The 17,965-nt window shown below is 34.0% G+C and overlaps 4 protein-coding genes across 7 annotated transcripts; 1 reads left to right on the top strand and 3 right to left on the bottom strand.

Annotated features, from left to right (window-relative positions):
* Window positions 1-1,719: 1,719 nt before the first annotated feature.
* Window positions 1,720-2,804, bottom strand: LOC142538957 (uncharacterized). Its single transcript, XM_075644255.1, has one exon. It carries the CDS (start codon window positions 2,734-2,736, stop codon window positions 1,837-1,839), a length of 900 nt encoding a protein of 299 aa, XP_075500370.1. The 5' UTR covers window positions 2,737-2,804; the 3' UTR covers window positions 1,720-1,836.
* Window positions 2,805-7,195: 4,391 nt separating this feature from the next.
* Window positions 7,196-10,367, top strand: LOC142540150 (F-box/kelch-repeat protein At1g57790-like). The gene is made up of 2 exons (XM_075646097.1): window positions 7,196-7,418; window positions 9,060-10,367. The coding sequence occupies exons 1-2, from the start codon at window positions 7,390-7,392 to the stop codon at window positions 10,177-10,179; spliced, it is 1,149 nt and encodes a 382-aa protein (XP_075502212.1). The 5' UTR covers window positions 7,196-7,389; the 3' UTR covers window positions 10,180-10,367.
* A 631-nt stretch (window positions 10,368-10,998) lies between these two features.
* LOC142540148 (uncharacterized) lies at window positions 10,999-12,988 on the bottom strand. 4 transcript variants are annotated; one of them, XM_075646095.1, is made up of 3 exons: window positions 12,783-12,988; window positions 12,093-12,174; window positions 10,999-11,992 (listed from the first exon to the last, which is right to left on the bottom strand). In XM_075646095.1, the coding sequence occupies exon 3, from the start codon at window positions 11,982-11,984 to the stop codon at window positions 11,241-11,243; it is 744 nt and encodes a 247-aa protein (XP_075502210.1). In that variant the 5' UTR covers window positions 11,985-11,992; window positions 12,093-12,174; window positions 12,783-12,988; the 3' UTR covers window positions 10,999-11,240. The 4 variants fall into 4 exon arrangements, with proteins under 4 accessions (XP_075502210.1, XP_075502211.1, XP_075502209.1 ...); XM_075646096.1 differs by having other exon boundaries at window positions 12,919-12,936; XM_075646094.1 differs by having other exon boundaries at window positions 10,999-12,174; window positions 12,919-12,988.
* A 698-nt stretch (window positions 12,989-13,686) lies between these two features.
* On the bottom strand, window positions 13,687-16,823 carry LOC142540147 (rho GTPase-activating protein 5-like). Its single transcript, XM_075646092.1, has 5 exons — window positions 16,168-16,823; window positions 15,304-15,424; window positions 15,112-15,231; window positions 14,628-14,858; window positions 13,687-14,512 (listed from the first exon to the last, which is right to left on the bottom strand). Exons 1-5 carry the CDS (start codon window positions 16,563-16,565, stop codon window positions 13,976-13,978), a joined length of 1,407 nt encoding a protein of 468 aa, XP_075502207.1. The 5' UTR covers window positions 16,566-16,823; the 3' UTR covers window positions 13,687-13,975.
* Window positions 16,824-17,965: the final 1,142 nt, after the last annotated feature.

The following is a 17,965-nucleotide window of genomic DNA, read 5'->3' as shown; positions in this document are numbered from 1 at the left end:
CTATTTCAGTATTCTGTCGCATTTATTTGATTAAATTAATTAAATATACTCAAATATATTATAAACCATGTTTACACATACATTTTCAACGTAGCGACATTCATCATTCATTAGGGTACCCACGTGCATTAATGGGTGATTATTAACATCCATTAATATTCATGCACCAATGTGGGTGCGTGAATTAACAGCCAAAAAATTCAGCAGAATGAAGGGCATAATTTCGCAAATAGCGACGATTTTTCGTAAACCATCGCAAATTGAAAAACGTCGCTACTTGCGACGGTTTATCAAAATCCGTCGCTATTTGCGACGTTTTGTGAAAAACCGTCGCTATATGCGACGCTTTCTCAAAAAAATTAAAATAATCTGCATTTTTTAGAACATTGAATATGCATTTTTGTGTTGAATTTGCATTTTTTAGAACATTGAATCTGACGTCTAGTTATATTAGTGTTTACATAAATGAAACTCGTAAAATAATCAACAAAACTATTAAAATTTTGTTTTTTCATTTTTTAAATAATATTTTAAATAACAGAGTCCAACATTTTTATATTTTTTAATAATATTTTAATGAATATTGAAATTAAGTTATTTTTAAAATAATAATACTATTTATTTTTAATAATATTTGTGGTAAAATTTTAACAAACTTAGAAAGATATTGAATTAATTAAAATTAAAAAAAATGAGTAAGTGAACAGTGAGACCCATAAATAATGAAAGTTGATATTAAATGAATGTGAGTGTGAGTTAATAATGGGAAAGTGTTAATGTAATGAATATGTGGCTCGTGGACCCCATAATTTTTTAGGAGATCGAAAGTTAATAACATAGATTAATGTGGACGGATGCGGATGCTCTTATCTTCAATTACATCCTCCATTAAATTAAGGCAAAAAGTAACTCTTAAGTCAACAAAATTCTCCTAATTTCATTAAATTATTATAATTATAATAATAAACAAACTTTATTGTATGATTGAATTTGAGCATACAAACTTTAAAAGGTGTCAAAACAATATTATTATTCATAAAATATAAATGGTAAGGATTAAGTATGACGTTTTGATTTGTTTCGATTTTCTAGAATATTACATACCCCATCTAATTAATTACGAGATTTTAAAATGATAGAACATATAATAATTTAAATTTACTCTCTGTGTGTGTATATATTATGTACATATTTTCCAAATCCGACGAACGTGAAAGCAATGCATTGCGGGACCGATTAGACCTCACAAGTTCGTTCTTATTTGACGGCACAAAGCAAAAATTGAGGGTTGAATCTAATCATACAAACAGTAAAAAAGAGATACATACTCAATTTCACATATTTGTTCCTACTGTCCTAGCTCTTGATCAAAATATTGTAAAAAAAAAAGTCATATTTATTTTTATATGAAACTGAATGAGTGTGTTTGTAAGAAAAAATAATTGTGACATCAGTTGAAAGACTACAAAGCATCGCCGGTCTTACTGTGATGTAAACTTATTGGCTTACGAGTAGGTATATTATGTGACAATCTCACGTACATTTACTTGTGAGATCGATCAACACTGTTCATATCTAGAATAAAAAATAATATTTTTAAGATAAAAAGTAATATTTTTTGACCGGTAAGATCGCGACTTATGAGCAAAGCCGTAGAGATGCATATTCTTCAACAAAAGTTAACTAATAAATATTTATATTTTGTTGTGTAAGAACATATTTGGAAAGAATCTCAAAACTTTTATTACTCGCACACTAATCTGAAATTTGAAGTACATTAATGTACACAAATCCCGTATCTCTTTACAGGAACTTATAGCCACGTCATCGGAATAACTAATACTCACCTTCTGCCATGACACGCGCGCGCGGATCCAATTCCAGGGACTCCGAAACCACTTGATTGAAATCCTCCGCGGCCCAATACCCGGATCGCCGCCCCGAAGCGAACCGGGTGAGCCCTCCCAAAGTCGGTGGCTCGCTCGCAGCTTTTTGACTCAAGCTCCTCCACTGCGCTTCAACCGCCGCCGGTTTTTCTTCCGAGACTTCCACAATCTTATGGCTACTTGACCTGTCTGGATTCTTATCAGCCTTCTTGGACCGGAATACGCTCATTAACTTGGAATAAAACCCGCCCTTTTTCTTTTTCTTCTTCTTCTTTTTATCAGCTCCGGTTTTTGGTTTCTGCACCAACTTCTCACGGCTGGTCTCCGGCGGTTTCTCGGTTCTCTTTGACGAATTCGACTTCCGTCGGCCGCGCTTCGAGCGGACTCTCCCGATGCAAGAAACATTCGGGGACCCGGGATCAATTATAGCAATAGTCGATTTTCTCACCGACGTGGAGCGCTTGGGGAACAGCCTTACGTTCACCGATCTACATGTCCTTCTGCTTGAATCCACGAAAGTGTTCTTCTGAGTCTTTGGCAGTCCTATAATGGAAGCCTTTGATTTCAAGGTAAATGAAAACCTCTGAGAACTGTGGTTAGAATTATGGTTCAAACTCGCAGAGTTGGCGTTGCCTTTGGTGGAATCTCTTCTCTCGAAAAAGGCGTTGCGATCGAACCAATCATATTCAGCATCCTTCGACAGCCAGAAAGACTCCGGCGGGAAGTCGGTGTCTTCTTCGTCGGCAATGAATTCATTTTCTGGCGAATTATCATCTGCCAAAGTTTCGCAGACTATTTTCCGGTCATTTCCTCCACCGGCGCAAGCGCTGACAAGATCGACTTGAGGCATAAGAGAAGATAATCTTTATAGGCAAATGTCTTTTTGGTAAACAGGTTAACTGATTGTGGGAGTGGAAGAAAATATAAAGGGAAAATTTTTCAGTCCACGGCAACAATTTTTTTTATATATAAAAAAACTAATATTAAAATAATAATTGCTTCCACATTTTATTATTATTATTATTATTATTATTTATAGTGTTTGATTTTATCTGGAGTTTAAACTTTCAATTTCCAACTTTTTGACTGTTGATTTCATTTATTATTATAAATAAAATAATATATGCGGGAGATATGAAAATTATTCTTCAAAGACTAATTCTTTTAAAAATTATTAATCATAACTACCTTGATAATAAAGGAAAAAAATTAGAAAAATTTATGTTTCAAATTTTTTATGCGCTCCTTTTATTAATATACTTGTTCTACATATGAGCAAATCTGTATAATTTTTCTAGGTTAATAATTAATTTTTTATTAGTTTTATTTATTTATATTATCAAATAATAGATTATTATAATTATCACAATTTGATGTGATGAATCATAAAAAGTAAATAAATATTTCAATAGTACGTGTCATGTGCAACTTACTCCATATTTGCAGTATAAAGTTATATTTATGACATAAAAATAATATTTTTTCTTAAATCATATATATTTCATAAATTTTTTCATATCATAACTAACCAAAAAAAAAATATTTCTATTAAAAAATAATATTTTAAACGTAAAAACTTGACATTCTTTTAGATGTTTTGATTTATATATTTATATATAAAATCTTCTACACCTTCGGTTTTTGGGGGTCCCTAGAAAGTGATATAAATACTTGCTCAATAATAACGTGTGACCTTCAACAATTTTGTCTAAAATAATGTCTCAATAATTTAGGATGTAACCTAGTTTTCTCGCAGTAGATTTCTTGTGAGATGGTTTCATGAATATTTATATGTGAGACGGGTCAATCGTACTGATATTCACAATAAAAAATAATATTCTTAACAAAAAGATAATATTTTTTCATTGATGACCAAAATAAAGATCTGTCTCACAAAATACGACCCGTGAAACCGTCTCACACAAGTTTTTGACTTTCGACAACCCAACAAATCAATAATCGAGCTAACTAGCTATTAGTTCTTGTTTATGACCATCCACAAATTGATTGGATCCAATCTTATATTAATTTAATTTATTTAGATATATAAATTTTGGAGTATATTTATTAAATTCATTCGGATTCTTCGTCCATTTAAACACATACACGGAAGAATCTGGTTTTGTATCTAAATCCAAATATTCATTAATAAATGAAATCTATAATTTTTTTATATGCGATGCGGTTCTGGTATGACAAGTGAAGAAGGGGGTTGCTTGCTTTTTATTAGCTTTGATAAATTACATTGTCCACCCTTCCCCAATTTCATCCACTTCTATTAATTTAATTTTATTTCTATTTTTCGAAATTATTATGTTTCCACAATTTATTACCCAGAAGTCCCTAATTGTGATTGATGAGTAGATGATCAAGTCCAACACACTGATACCAAATCATAGCTTGATTCATTCTATCAAATTACATAAAATATGAATAAGATTATAGAAATATATCAGTTGTCCTACCAACGTGTTCACGGGAGAGGGAGACTATCGTGTTTATTTGATTAACATGATGATTTATAAGTTATTGCGTCAATTCGACAATTTACTCAGTATGGATTGAAAAATAAAGATCACATATTTCATCATTATTATTATATACAATTAGTTGGTCGTGTGGAAGACATGAAGCATTTGCGTGACCAAAAGCCGAAAGAATTCATTTATCAACTTGTGTGGGTTCATGGTAAACATACGATTGATTCTTGTGATGAACTGTTTCGTTCAAATTTGGGTTCCTAATCAATGAGTTTCTTCGGTATATCCAGAATCATTTCAAAAAGGGATGATTAATCGATTTGATTGAAAACAATTGATCATTGTTCATTTTGTCATACGTAATTGTCATATTGCTTTCATACTACCATAGCCTTGAGGATATCTCTTATTTTGACAAAAAAATTGTATGAGTCGGTGTCATGGATCGTATTTTGTGAGACAGATCTTTTATTTGAGTTATCCATGAAAATGTATTACTTTTTATGCTAAGAGTATTACTTTCATTGTGAATGTCGGTAGGATTGACTCGTCTCACAGATAAATATTCGTGAAACTGTCTCACAATAGACATACTCCTCCATTTTTCGGTCATCTATTCTCCAAATATATATTTTTATTCTTTATTTAAAAAATTTTCTACAACATATATTCTTTAAATATTATAAAATTCCCTATTTTTTCATTTTCAACCATTAAATATATACAAAATTAAATATTTGTGCAATGAGTTATTAAAACCGAACTCAATTAAAAGTTACGCGATTGTTCGTTCACGATCTTGTTCATTAGTTCTCATTTTTTTTCCCCAAACAGTGCATTCACATTAAATAAATGTGAATAAAGAGATAAAACTTGAAATAAATTGAAAAGGTACCAAAAAAAAACCATTAAATTAAATAAATGATTGAAATGAAAAAAAATACATATGAAATGAACCCAAAAAAAAACACTGATCTCTTTTACGAATTGAATTGAGTGCGTCACAACTATTATTGTTTGTGTGTGTGTGATGAGAGAATATTAAATATTATTTTTATATCGGTCACACTTCTTAATATATAATAATTTTGAAGTTAAATCAATTAATATATAAATTATGTAGAACTTATATATATATTAATAATTTTTAGCGATGATTTTTACATGACTATTATTATTATTATTCTTATTTTACATGATTAATTTATACATAGGGTTTTTGTTTTTGTTTTTAATTTTTTTTTTATTTTTTTGCCTTTTGAGCTAGTGGGTAGGTTACTTTGGTGTCATGTGAGTGGTGTCAAACTAGGCCACTCGATCGGTTAATGTGGCTTTTAGTGTCAAAACATGTATTTTGAATTTGAGTGATTTTTTGTGAATATGTGGTCGAAATCAGTTTACTCGACCTTACCCCTGCTGGCAGTGCCCACAAGATCGATTCAACGGTTCAGATTTTTCCGAGTCAATTTTTTTTTTTTTTTAAATGGAGGTGGGCTGGAGCTACACGTACGTACTTATGTTTTACGTCTTAAATGTGATTATATCGATATTATAATTATTATATCATGGTTATATTAAATATATTGTGAGAATTTTACTAAAAAAATATATGTTCTTTTTAAAATTAAAATAAAAGAGATAAATATTAGGTTTCATAAATATTAGTTTCGATTTGTTTACCATGTGCGTTATGCTCCCAAAATAGAAAATGAAATAAATTGACGATATTTCATAATGTATGAGTTCATTTTTTTATAACATTTATATCAATTATATTAACATATTTCACTTGATATATGAAATATGTATAATAGACATTTGATGTCTTCTGAAACTTAGATGAATTGACCATGATTTGAAAAATATATGTGAATGAATAACTGAATTTGAAAGCTTCAACTATAACAGTCTTAGATATTTTATGTCAACTGTTATATTTGAATATGCTTTTAGCAATAGTAGAATAATAGTTGATCTTCATCTTAAGTAGACTTAATCTAACGACTTTGAAGGAATTGAAGTGTTCGCGAAGATGATCGTGGGGTGAGATGAAAGATAGATAAATCACAATTTTATTTTGTTAATGTAATTTCATTTTAATTTTGTTATTGTACTGTCTTTTTTTAAATTACATTTTTTTACAGTTTTATTTTTTCAATGTACTTTCTCACTTTAATTTTGTAGTTAATTCTTCAAATAGTTTACCAGCTTGTCCCACCATTCCTGATGAAGAGAAAGATCATCTTGAAAAATGTGTCTGAAATATTGCATACTCGTTGATTTTATATTGATATGTTTAAGTTATGTTATGACTTATTTTTGGGGATGTCAAGATTTTTTTTTGAAGAGCTAGTAATTTTTAGTAACATTTTTTAATGTAATTCTTTATGTTGTGAAAATACTTTATTTATTATTATTAAGTGTGGTCGAAAACATAAATTAATTTTATATTGTGTTTTATTTAAAGGCTTGTTTGTTTCATAATTCAGTAATGTAAGAATAAAAATTACTTGTTTTTATTTAAAAAAAAATTCGGGTCTCACAGTTCTACCCGGACCCGTTTCGTATTTGAGGTGAGATGAGTCCGAAGAATATTTAACATGAGTGAAGCGGGTAGTGTATCAAAATTTTCTTACATAAGACGGATCTTGAGTTTAGCCATACCCACCTCGTAACATTGACATCTCTAAGTATCACTATGACCATAAATATTTTGTTTCAATTTTCAACAAACATGGCTTCGTTTTAATAAAATTTTCCGAGTAAATTTGAGGGGAAAATGGTAACAAATATCAAATTACTATTGTACCCTAATAATGCAGACGTGGCAATTATCTATTGGCTTTACTCTGGTGAAAAATGGCCATCGGCCATACACCTCGAATCTTCACGTGTCATGCAAACAGGTCACCTGAACAGCAGTTCTTATTCCCTTCGCCGCTTCACTTCAGAGTTCGCACTCTTACAAAAAGAAATTTTCCCAATAAAATTTCCCGTGCAAACCCCTGTGACTTTTCTCAATTATGGCCAGGGGGAGGAAAAGGATGAAGTTGTGAGTTTTCTGTAGCCCGTGTATACTACATTTAGCAATTTACATGTTGTTGCGCATTTCTTGGGATTCCGTTTCACGAGATTTGTGGGTTTTATGTTCTTGCTTTACATAGATTGAGATTTACTGTTTGTAGACAAGTAAAGGTTGAGTCTTTTATGCTGAATTAGCGAAAGAAATGGAAATTTGTGGCATTCATTCAGTTTTAAGGTTGCGAAGAAAATGACTAGCGAATGATGAGGGATCCAAGAAAGTATGATTGGTTGTAACTTGTAAGCCGTGAGCGAATCTGTTTTATTTACTCCCTGGTTTATCAAATCTGGGTAGGCTTATAATTTAACAAAGTTCTCCCTTCGAACTTTTTGAGATCAACATTATTGGGATTTGGGACTAGCACAAACTAAGTTGGGAATTTAAGGATGTATACCTGTGATTGTATCTGCTGCGTCGATAATCATATATATATGATCGAATCCAAGGAAAGAAAAATGGCAGCCAAGGGTGATTTCATAATTTGTAATGACAATATTTTTTTATGAAAGATTCCATCTTGTAGATTGAAAACCAATGGTTTGATAACGATCGGAAAGATTCGGTTGTGCGGATTGGTTTATTTAGAAACCAATCACTAAAGAAAACTAAGCATTTGATGACTGCTGGAATGATTCAGTTGTTCAGATTGGTTTGTTCAGAAACAATCATTAAACAATGTTCTCGCCTCTTACACGTGTTGCAAGAGGCGTGGCCTATTTCAATCGTGCAACGGACGACCTTGCCGCGTACACATGTTGCAAAAGGCGTGGCATGTTTCAATTTTGCAATTCTTTAATTGCAATGGCACCCCCTTCATTGGTAGTTTTGGTTGTTTCCGAATCATCACTAATAATTAAGCGTTCGAGTCTGATTCTTTATGTATGTAGTTATGATCAATATATTCTTAAAACAATAATTAGATAACGGCCTTGCTGCTTACACGTATTCTCAAACACGTGGCCTTTTTTTTTGCTGCCTGTGTTTGATCTAAACGACGTAGTTTCCTTATTTAGTTTTTGAGATCATCATTAATAATTAAGCATGAGTGATTGTTCTTTGTGTATAATAAACCAAAAGGTTGGAATATAATTCTGGTGATATTCAGTACAACCCCCCAAAATAGAGTGGCATTGGGAAGAATAGGATGTGGACGGAATTAAGAGGTTGCAATTTAAATTTGAGTGCATCATCGGTTGGCTACATCTCATTCAAATTCTTAGATCCTAGAGCAAGATGATTCAGATAACTAGTTGTAAAAAACAGTGATATAAATGCATTCTGGTCTGACCACGGTAAATCAAATAAGAATAACCAAAGTTCTCTATTGCAAGTTTGTACAGTCCCATTGCTGATCTTTGCTCATGCCGAATTGTCACATTAAATAAGCATCTTGAATGGTTATACTTCTGAGAATTTTTCTACTGCATTTAAGCACATGTGAATTTCTTTACTGATTTACGAATCGAGCATTATAGTTTCTGCATATGATATTTGTTCTATTTGTTTATTTTTCAAGCAGCATTCTTAACCAACAGTGAAGAAGTGCAACTACGGCAATAGCATTTCTCGATTTGATATTGTTGTTCTTTCCCTCGGTTTTTGTTCTTGTAGGTTGGCTGATACAATAAAAAAAGAGAGTAGAGATTCAAGTGTGGATTCAGATGAGGAACAGACATGGTCCGCGCTTCCAATTGAGCTTTTGGAACAATTTCTTTCCCAATTAAACTTAAAAGACAACATCCGTGCATCTGCAGTTTGCAAGAGATGGTTAGCTGTTGCAATCTCTGTCCGAAAAGCCAATAAACCTCCCTGGTTAATGTATATGCCAAAACATGGGGATTTGTATGAATTCTATGACCCCTCTGAGCGCAAGAAATATTGGCTCAAGTTTCCGGAGTTGCAAGACTCTAGACTTTGCTATGCCAAGGATGGTTGGTTGCTGATGATGACCCGTAGACCTCTAAACATGTTCTTTTTTTGCCCTTATACGCGAGAGGTGATAAAATTGCCTGTTCTGCGACGGTTAGCACTTCACATGATTGCTTTTTCGGCTGCGCCAACATCTCCTAGCTGCGTTCTTTTCACAGTTAGGCGAGTTGTAGGCTCAATCGTTGAAATTAGGACATGTCGTCCTGGTGATAAAGAATGGACAACCATTAATTACGAAAGCCATCCGACATTTGACTGCGGTATGTTTGATAAGATTGTTTTCTCCAAGGGCCATTTCTGTTGTTTGTGCAATAGCAGCTTTCTTGGGCTTTATAATCCCAGCAGAAGTTCTTGGACTGTTCATCACGTGCCCCTACCTGAGAGGCCCCTGAATTCATCTTCAAAATCTTGGTATAGCAGAAAGTTCATGGCAGAGCATGGTGGAGATGTCTACCTTGTAAACAGTAGCTCTCACGATGAGCCGCTCATATTCAAGTTAGACGAGACAAATATGGCATGGATCAGAATTCAAACTTTAGGAAACATGTCGCTCTTTGTGAGTTTCTTTTCATCCCATGCTGTGATGGATCTTCTTGGAACGATGAGAAATAGTGTCTATTTCCCTAAGGTTCTCTACTATGGCAAGCGGTGCGTCCAATATTCTCTGGCTGAAGAGAGATTCTTCCCCCGAAAGAAGCTTAATGATTGGGAGGAAAACGACACCTTTAATCGCATTTGGATAGAAGCCCCGGAAGACCTATCGTTCTTGTATGAACGGGGTGACACAGGTATTATTACTTGATGCATGTAATTTTTGGACTACAATGTCACCCTTTCTTCATCTGTTCGGCTTAGTTGTAAAACAAGGAGTTATTCTACAATGTGGTGATCTGTGGTCTCTATATCACATCTGGAACTGATTTCTGCCTTGTTAGAAGCAGCTTTACTTTCTTCATTTAACTTTTAAAAAATAATTCTTCTATATGGTATGTTTGGTCTAAACATCCAAATTCATTTGTTTTCGGAGATAATTTTTCCATATTTTTAGGTTATACTTGAAAAACTGCACGTGGAATGCACACCTGTTGCACTTTAGATGCACAACTAAGTTTATGAATAAAGTCAACATTTAAATACATTTAATTGATATTTCGATGAACAACGACACATAAGAACCAAACAGTTATTTTCAAGTATTTTCCAATTCGACTATGAGCAATTTCTTGATTCTTGTTCAAGTGCGAAACAAATTATTCGTAGTGTCCGAACATGACACCTATGGCTTCCAATTGCTATTATATTAGTTATTTATTTATTTTATCGAAAATAAAAATATTAAAATATGATTTCATTTTTTTATACTAAATATTCCAATTCTTATTTATCCACATTTTTTTTTTGGTTAAAGAGACAATTTTGCTTACAGATATTAAATATTGGATTAGAACAATAGATGCCCCCAATACCGAATGGGTAAGATTATTATTTTTTATTCATTTTTCCAAATCAAAACTGAATAAAACCAAACGCAGAGCGAAAAACTCTTTTTCTCTACATATTTCAATTTGATTAGTATTTAATTCGGTTAATCCAGTTTTAATTAAAAAAAACAATTACACTGTCTTAATTATTTAAAACATTTGTTTCCATTATTTCATCTCTGAAAGTTCAAAGGGACAAATACATATGTTGAAGCGTTCCTTTCAAACAAAAAAGAAGTACGATATTTGTGTTCGAAGGAATATTGGGAAAGAAAAAATTAGAGAACATGGATGTCCCTTGAGTCTTATTTTTCCTAACTCAATCCATTGCTCAGTACTGTATCCTTCGGGCAAATGCAGTCACACTAATGCTACCTGAGTTTCAGTATTTCCCTCGCCACGAATGCCACTTTAGTTTCAACTGAAACCACAACGGTGGAATCCCTAAAACACCTCGTGTCAGTTTTGGATCAAACACATCAAACTGAACACGATTTAAGGTGTCCAGAATGACCTGCGTCGGCACAGCTGGCAGCAGCACCGCGCGAGCCTCAGCAGGGACTGTTCCAGCCAATTCGCGAGCCTTTTGCAGATGCGCGTCGGCAACAGAAGCCATTTCAAAAACCGCATCACGCAGTCCCTCACGAGAACCAATCTGAATGGCCAGCTGCCCGCCTTCATTTACCAAGAGTCCATGTTTTTCTGCCACCTTGATGGGTATATAACGAAAATGGCAGTTTCGGTTTGCATGGTAAGGCAGGGACTTCAGAAGCAATAGAAGACCACTTGCCTTGCCAATATGAGATGCAGCGTGGTCTGCTACTGTAGACTTAATACCACCAGCTTGAAGTGTCGAGTAAAAAATGGTTGACATAGTATCCTCAGCATATTGCTCCAACTCTCCCACAGTTTTTGGGATATCAGTGACATCTCTCTTGGCATCATTGATCCGAGCTTCCACAGAACGTCTCAACCAAATCTTGCTAATTTTGTGATCATGTAAAACCGAAGCAAGTGCCTGAGCTACTGGATGCTCGATTAGCTTATTTGAAAATATCTTGTCAATGGCCTCTTGCCACCATAATAGACGCATCAGACCAATTCTAGGATCAGAAGCGACATCCATAGCTTTTGCTGTTTCGATATTAAAAGCACGCAGAGTGAAAGCTGATTTTCGCATATAAGGTGGAAGTTCGAGAAGGCAAAGATAGTGATGGTAATCATAAGTTCGTACTTGTTGAACACAATAGGATAAAGCGGCTCGTACACTACTAGATGTCGAAGCACCACTCATTGGCTTCTGATAAATTTTCCCTCTGCATTGAGTTTAAATATAAGATTTGACATTTACACATTTCTTCCACACACAGGATAAAACGCAGAAAGGGACACCTTTTGACAGAAGAAACAAAAGATGCTGAACTACAACACACTGGTAACGGAGTAGCATGGAAACTTAAGTATTACATAGTATTTTGCAAATAACTTAATAACATAAAGCACATTGCAAAATCCATTGATACAATAGCTCACTCTGTACTGTATTTGCATTGTCATGACCAAGATTTCTAACAGAAGATTAATTTTGTGACTCCAGAGTCGGGAACGCGAAATTTGTGGATTTTCGCCAATCGATGGGTTAATTTTACAGAAGCAAACAAGACAACAGAGGTTAAATCTACTGCATTTTACATTTCAGGGAAAGTACAACCGTTAAAACTTAGTTAGAATAATATAAAGTGAAGAAACGCATCAAAACAAAAACCCCCTAATTTGGCCCTCAAATTTCCTCGATTCTTCAAACAGCAGGCATACTTGCCGCCTTAAACTAAAAATTACCGACATACAGCAAAAACCCACGAGCAATAACAAGCCAAAATCAATACTAACTGTAAGACTGGACAAAAAAATAAAAGAGAAAAACCTGATCTTGAGTGAAAATTGGGTAAAAGATGCAGATTGACTGAATAGATCAGAGGAAGACAATATTCTTAGGTCTCATTGGTGGCGAAGAGTTTATCGCCGAACGGAATTTGGAGACGAATCGAATTTGTATTTACCTTGACTGAGACTGCGAGCAAAGATTTCCAAGACTTTGATGTCTAATGACAAGTTCAATGAAAATTTGGGAGTTGGTTTCAAATCTTTAAATCAAATATTTATAAAATAATTTCCTTTTAAATATTTAAAGAACTTATTTAAATTATTTATAAATTTTATGTCTTATTATGGTCTGTTTCATTAGCTTATAATTGTGAAGTATTATTTTAAAATTTTATAAAATCTTTTTATCAAGATGGTTAGCAAAAAGATGCGATATTGTAAAATATTTTATTATTAGATTTTAAGAAAGTGAGTTAGTGAGATTTAATTTTTTTTAAAAAAATACAGTATAAATTATAAATGTGAACCAACATAATCCGGTCCTCATTTCTGTCTCATTTTCTGGTTATGACCAAGATTGCACCAGCCACTGCTCATGAAGATTTTGTTCAGAAAAACAGGGGCTAATTTCCTACCTCTTTTTGGTTTGATCTAGTAAAAACCGGTTTACCTTGATTCACGTTGCGAGGTCTGAAGATATAGGATCCTCATCCACCTGAAAATCATTATTCAAATCTGGATTCAAGTTTTTCTCTGTATCAGCAGTTGGAAATTCCTCTGAACGCGCCATCTTTGAGATCAACTTCCAGTACTCAGAGTTTGTGTTGATTTTATGTTCTGTTTTGCATGGGAGTGGATAAAGTACATATCTTTTACACTACAAATTTGGGAGTTATGGAATGCTTATCCAAATCACAAGTTACTCTGTGCTACAAGTGCATCCAAAATTAAGGATCTCGACTCAACTGACTTGCTTTTCAACTCCCGACCACAATTGTAAGATCCCAAATTTAGTTTGATCAAGGATCAAGCTCATCCTACTCTACTGAACTCGTTGCCTGAGTCAAGTTGTATTCAACTTGAATTTGTTTTTGAACATTTTCAAATTTTTAATATAGGCAAGAACGCGTCTGACATTTAAATAATGAACAATGCTTTCCTCCAAATAAAAATTAAATACAAAGCATGCGATTCTCTATTTTTGTCTGCCTAAATATAACGATTTCAAGAACTTCACCTCCAGGATTCCTCCCTTTCAGCTTGTGAATTTAAGCGGCTAGTAATGCTTAATTCCTTGCTTTTTGTAGCAGGTTTTCTGGACTCTTTCTTCACATTATTGGATTTTCTTTCGGTGCTCCAATTCTTTTGCTGTGTTCTTCCATTTCCAACAGCAGCTTTTTCACATTCAAGTCTGTTTGCAGAAAGGTTATCAGACCCATCAGTTAGAATGCTGTCGACAGAACCAAGGAAACAATTGCTTGAATTGCTAGTTTCTGGCTTGGTTGGGGACGTAGAGTTAGCATTGTAGTTTTCTGACAATGGTTCTTTTCCAACGCGAATTTGTTCATCCTGATCACTCACTTCATCGGCTTCAAGAAATACACGCCCCAACGAGCCATGATGGGCATCTTCATCCGGAGGCTTCAAATGCAGTGCACAACCACCATCTGGTACCGAATCTTCTCTTTCTCTCAACGTTTTCATGACGAGTGTTTTGAGGAAATTCATGACTTGGACAACATACATCAATGCTGTCATAGGATCAGACATCTGTAGGTAGCATATAACTGTCAGGTTTGGATCCCAGTACAATATAAGTGCACCAGTTAAGATGGACAAATAAAGAAAACCATAAATAGCCCATCCATCGATTTTTCTTGCTTACATGAGTCATATTGGGTGCAAAAACCATGGCAATGTTCCGTGCACTCATTTTGTTGAGATATTCAAGCTGAGCAACATCAGCCATCAGGTTAATTGCCCAGTCCAGTAGTGCTGCTTCTGTTGGAGGAAGGAGACTAACAAGATGAGTGCAATCATCTTCTGATTGAGCCAGCATTACCTGTTCTGGCGAAAAGGAGTCCAATATCGCTCTAGGGAGTTCTCTAAACCAAGCCTAAATAGCAAAAACCGCAAAGAACTAATGACATCCAATTAACTACAAACTCAATATTTTCATAAATACATAAAGGGACATATTTAAGACAAAAATAAAGAGAGACATGGGCAGACATGGCAAAAAGAAAGAAGAAAGAAAAGCGCAAATCCCGGATGCATGGGTATTTAAAATTGGGGATTTCATTAAGCTTGAGCTCGTTTAAAAATTTCTAAAACCAAACGTAAAAGCAAACAAAATGAAGGATTGGTACCTTAATCAGGCCTGCCAAGCAATGCACATCAATGTTTTCTGGAATCATTCCATTATTTAGTTGTTCCCGAACATACTCTTCCTGACCATTCTCTGCATTAATCCTGAAGATTCCTTCTGACTGCGAAAATTGGAACAAATAATATAACACTCTCTCCGGTTTTCCATGTGTACTACAGAGGGAAACAAATACCTGCAAGCCACCTTGTGAATACAAGCGTCTTTGCATCATCAAGAGTATAGTTGGAACACAATTACCTCTGCAGTCAAAAGAAAGCTGCATCGACTCCGTCGAAACTCCAAAAACCCTTGTACTGTACATAGTGATATCAAATTGTAGTCAATCTGATGGAATAATCATAGGTACTTTCTTCTTTTCTCTTGTCTTGTTCATATAATTTATGAATCCCATCATTTGTACAATATACTATCAGAATACATTCAGGGACGAGCGTAGACAATAGTCCACAGTCTCCCTTGTTGCTATTTTCTTTGGAAAACAACTAAATTAATGAAGGAAACAATAAGAAACCGGAACTTTCAATCGATACTATAGTGTTTGATTTCCAGTTACTCAATTCGGATGTTCCATTTAACTAAAAAAAGGGTAGTCACGATGTTATAAGACGGCTCAACTAAATTACAGTAGGCCTTGCAAAATTTAAGAACAAATTTTTTTCAGAGTCTTAACTTTGGGAAATGGTAATACTATGACCCGTTATTGAACCATTCAGACCAAATACTGAAATATTCTATAATTCAGTGCTTTGTACATTAACTGCAAGAAAAAAGTAATCAACAACCAGTTGTAACAAATACAAGGAAAGAACATGCAGATGAGCATTTAAAACTTGCCCAATTCACCAATATAATTTCCCAAAAAGAGATATAAAAATGCAGTTATTTACATTACGTGTAGATTCTGCCACACAGAACATAGTTAAAAATTAACGAAACCCCATCTTGTAGAAACAAATGGCACGCATGAAAAAACCAAAACATGAATTTCAAGAAAATAAAAAATCAATATACAAAGAGAAAATGGAAAAAGACTGACCTAGCACTAGGTGGCCTTCTCGAAACTTCAGGTTCAAACTCAACCGGGAGACCAAGAAACCCATCAAACCTATCAAAAGTAACATGGGCAACATGCCTTACATTGGTAGGCACCCCAATCTCCATTAGCTGTTCTTCAAGCTCACAGCTTGTACTTCGACAACCCACCAAAGATTTCCTGAAAACAGTCACCAGAACTGCCAGAACAGAGAGCTGATCCCCTTTCTCTTCTCCTTCTATTCCGAGTATTTGTGTACCAGTATTATAGTTATCTTCGTCACAAATATTTCTCCTGTACAAAGCTACAGGGTTAAGAAAGGTTTCTTGGGGCAAAGCATCATTGTTTGTAGGTGCTACACATGTAATGGAGCTTGAGTGTGAAGGCAATATTACTGTCATTTTTAACCTTTTTTCGATAGCAACCTCGTGTACAGTGTGTTACAAGATTAGATTTTTAAGGGGTGAAATGGAATGGATTCGTTAGGTGTAGGGGTTCCTGGTATTGTCTTTAGTGCGGGATCGGTTGGTGGACGAGGAGAAAGACGAGAATTAATGGGGGTTTCTTGGTATAGGATGTGAATGCTTGAGAATTTGGTTAAGAGTGGAGTCGAATTCAAGTAAAGATTTGTGGAGGAAGGTGAGAATCATACATCATCACCACTCCTTTTCTTTCATTTCTTTAATATATCTCTATTTCTCATACTTTCGGTATTCTCAAGGCAAACTTAGCTTCAATATTCCGTAAATCTTACCACATAATTGGTAATCAATATTGGCAAATATTCTTGCTATGTTCTTGATTTTCTAGTTAACAAAAAATGGTTACTCTATTTGGAGTATTTTTCCCATATTATAGTTCAAATACTAACATTTGACCATAAAATATTACAAATGTAGTATAGAATTATCCACTAAAAGCTAAATTAAGGGACTAGTTAATTTATATCATTATTTCAGTAGAGTTATTTTTCATATTTATATCTTCAGATAATTTGTATTGACGTCACATTTGAAAATATATATTTAATATACTTGTACAAATAGCAATAATAATTAAAAGAGACTCAGCTCATGAGATTTCCACCCTAAAATCAAGAATTAGCTCGAGTATCATCACACTTACTAAAAAAACGAGTAATTTGTCTCCATTTTTGGAGCATGTTAAGTGTGTTGGGGGACCCTAGCTTCTTGAAATGCGCGTGATATCAGTAATGTAGGATTTGTAAGCTTTCGCTTGATCTAAGGACAGCGTGTATATCTTTCTTTGTGCAAAGATTTGTCTTAAAATTGGACATGATTCTTAGATGATGCTCCATAAAATGTTCATAATTGAAACATAACAATTTTCCATGCGTAACAATGATTTATATGGAACCATATAATTCAATCACCGTGATTTAAATTTACTTAAATTTGACATGATTGTCGAATTTATGTATGTAAAGATTTACATATATTTGTCCAAAACACACAATGCGCTAAAGTAGCTGTACATGTAGTATAATATAAACATATTGAATACGTCTACTTGTGAGATGATCTCACGAATCTTTATATGTGAGACGGGTCAATTCTACCGATATTCACAATAAAAAATAATACTCTTAACATAAAATATAATACTTTTTCGTGGATGATCTAAATAAAAGATATATTTCACAAAATACGATCCATGAGACCGCCTCACACACATTTTTGTGAAACATGTTTTATCCAAGTGAGATTAACTCGTCGGAGTTGTTGGGCTATTGACAAATATCAATTGGATATATACGTGTGTGTGTGTGTGTGTGATTGTA

This window comes from Primulina tabacum, chromosome 3 (assembly GCF_025594145.1).
Source record: "Primulina tabacum isolate GXHZ01 chromosome 3, ASM2559414v2, whole genome shotgun sequence".
Taxonomy (NCBI): Eukaryota; Viridiplantae; Streptophyta; class Magnoliopsida; order Lamiales; family Gesneriaceae; genus Primulina; species Primulina tabacum.
The sequence above is the reverse complement of the archived record's forward strand: the minus strand, read 5'-3'. Positions and strand labels throughout refer to the sequence as shown.

What these genes read in the sequence shown, in the direction of transcription:
- LOC142538957 (XM_075644255.1), bottom strand. Translation starts at nt 2,736, where the DNA reads ATGCCTCAAGTCGATCTTGTCAGCGCTTGCGCCGGTGGAGGAAATGAC.
- LOC142540150 (XM_075646097.1), top strand. Translation starts at nt 7,390, where the DNA reads ATGGCCAGGGGGAGGAAAAGGATGAAGTT. An exon ending in GGGAGGAAAAGGATGAAGTT is followed by an intron (nt 7,419 to 9,059) that starts GTGAGTTTTCTG and finishes TTGTTCTTGTAG; the next exon opens with GTTGGCTGATACAATAAAAA.
- LOC142540148 (XM_075646094.1), bottom strand. Translation starts at nt 12,152, where the DNA reads ATGAGTGGTGCTTCGACATCTAGTAGTGTACGAGCCGCTTTATCCTAT.
- LOC142540147 (XM_075646092.1), bottom strand. Translation starts at nt 16,565, where the DNA reads ATGACAGTAATATTGCCTTCACACTCAAGCTCCATTACATGTGTAGCA. An exon ending in ATTCACAAGGTGGCTTGCAG is followed by an intron (nt 15,232 to 15,303) that starts GTATTTGTTTCC and finishes CAATTTTCGCAG; the next exon opens with TCAGAAGGAATCTTCAGGAT. An exon ending in GCTTGGCAGGCCTGATTAAG is followed by an intron (nt 14,859 to 15,111) that starts GTACCAATCCTT and finishes TTTGCTATTTAG; the next exon opens with GCTTGGTTTAGAGAACTCCC.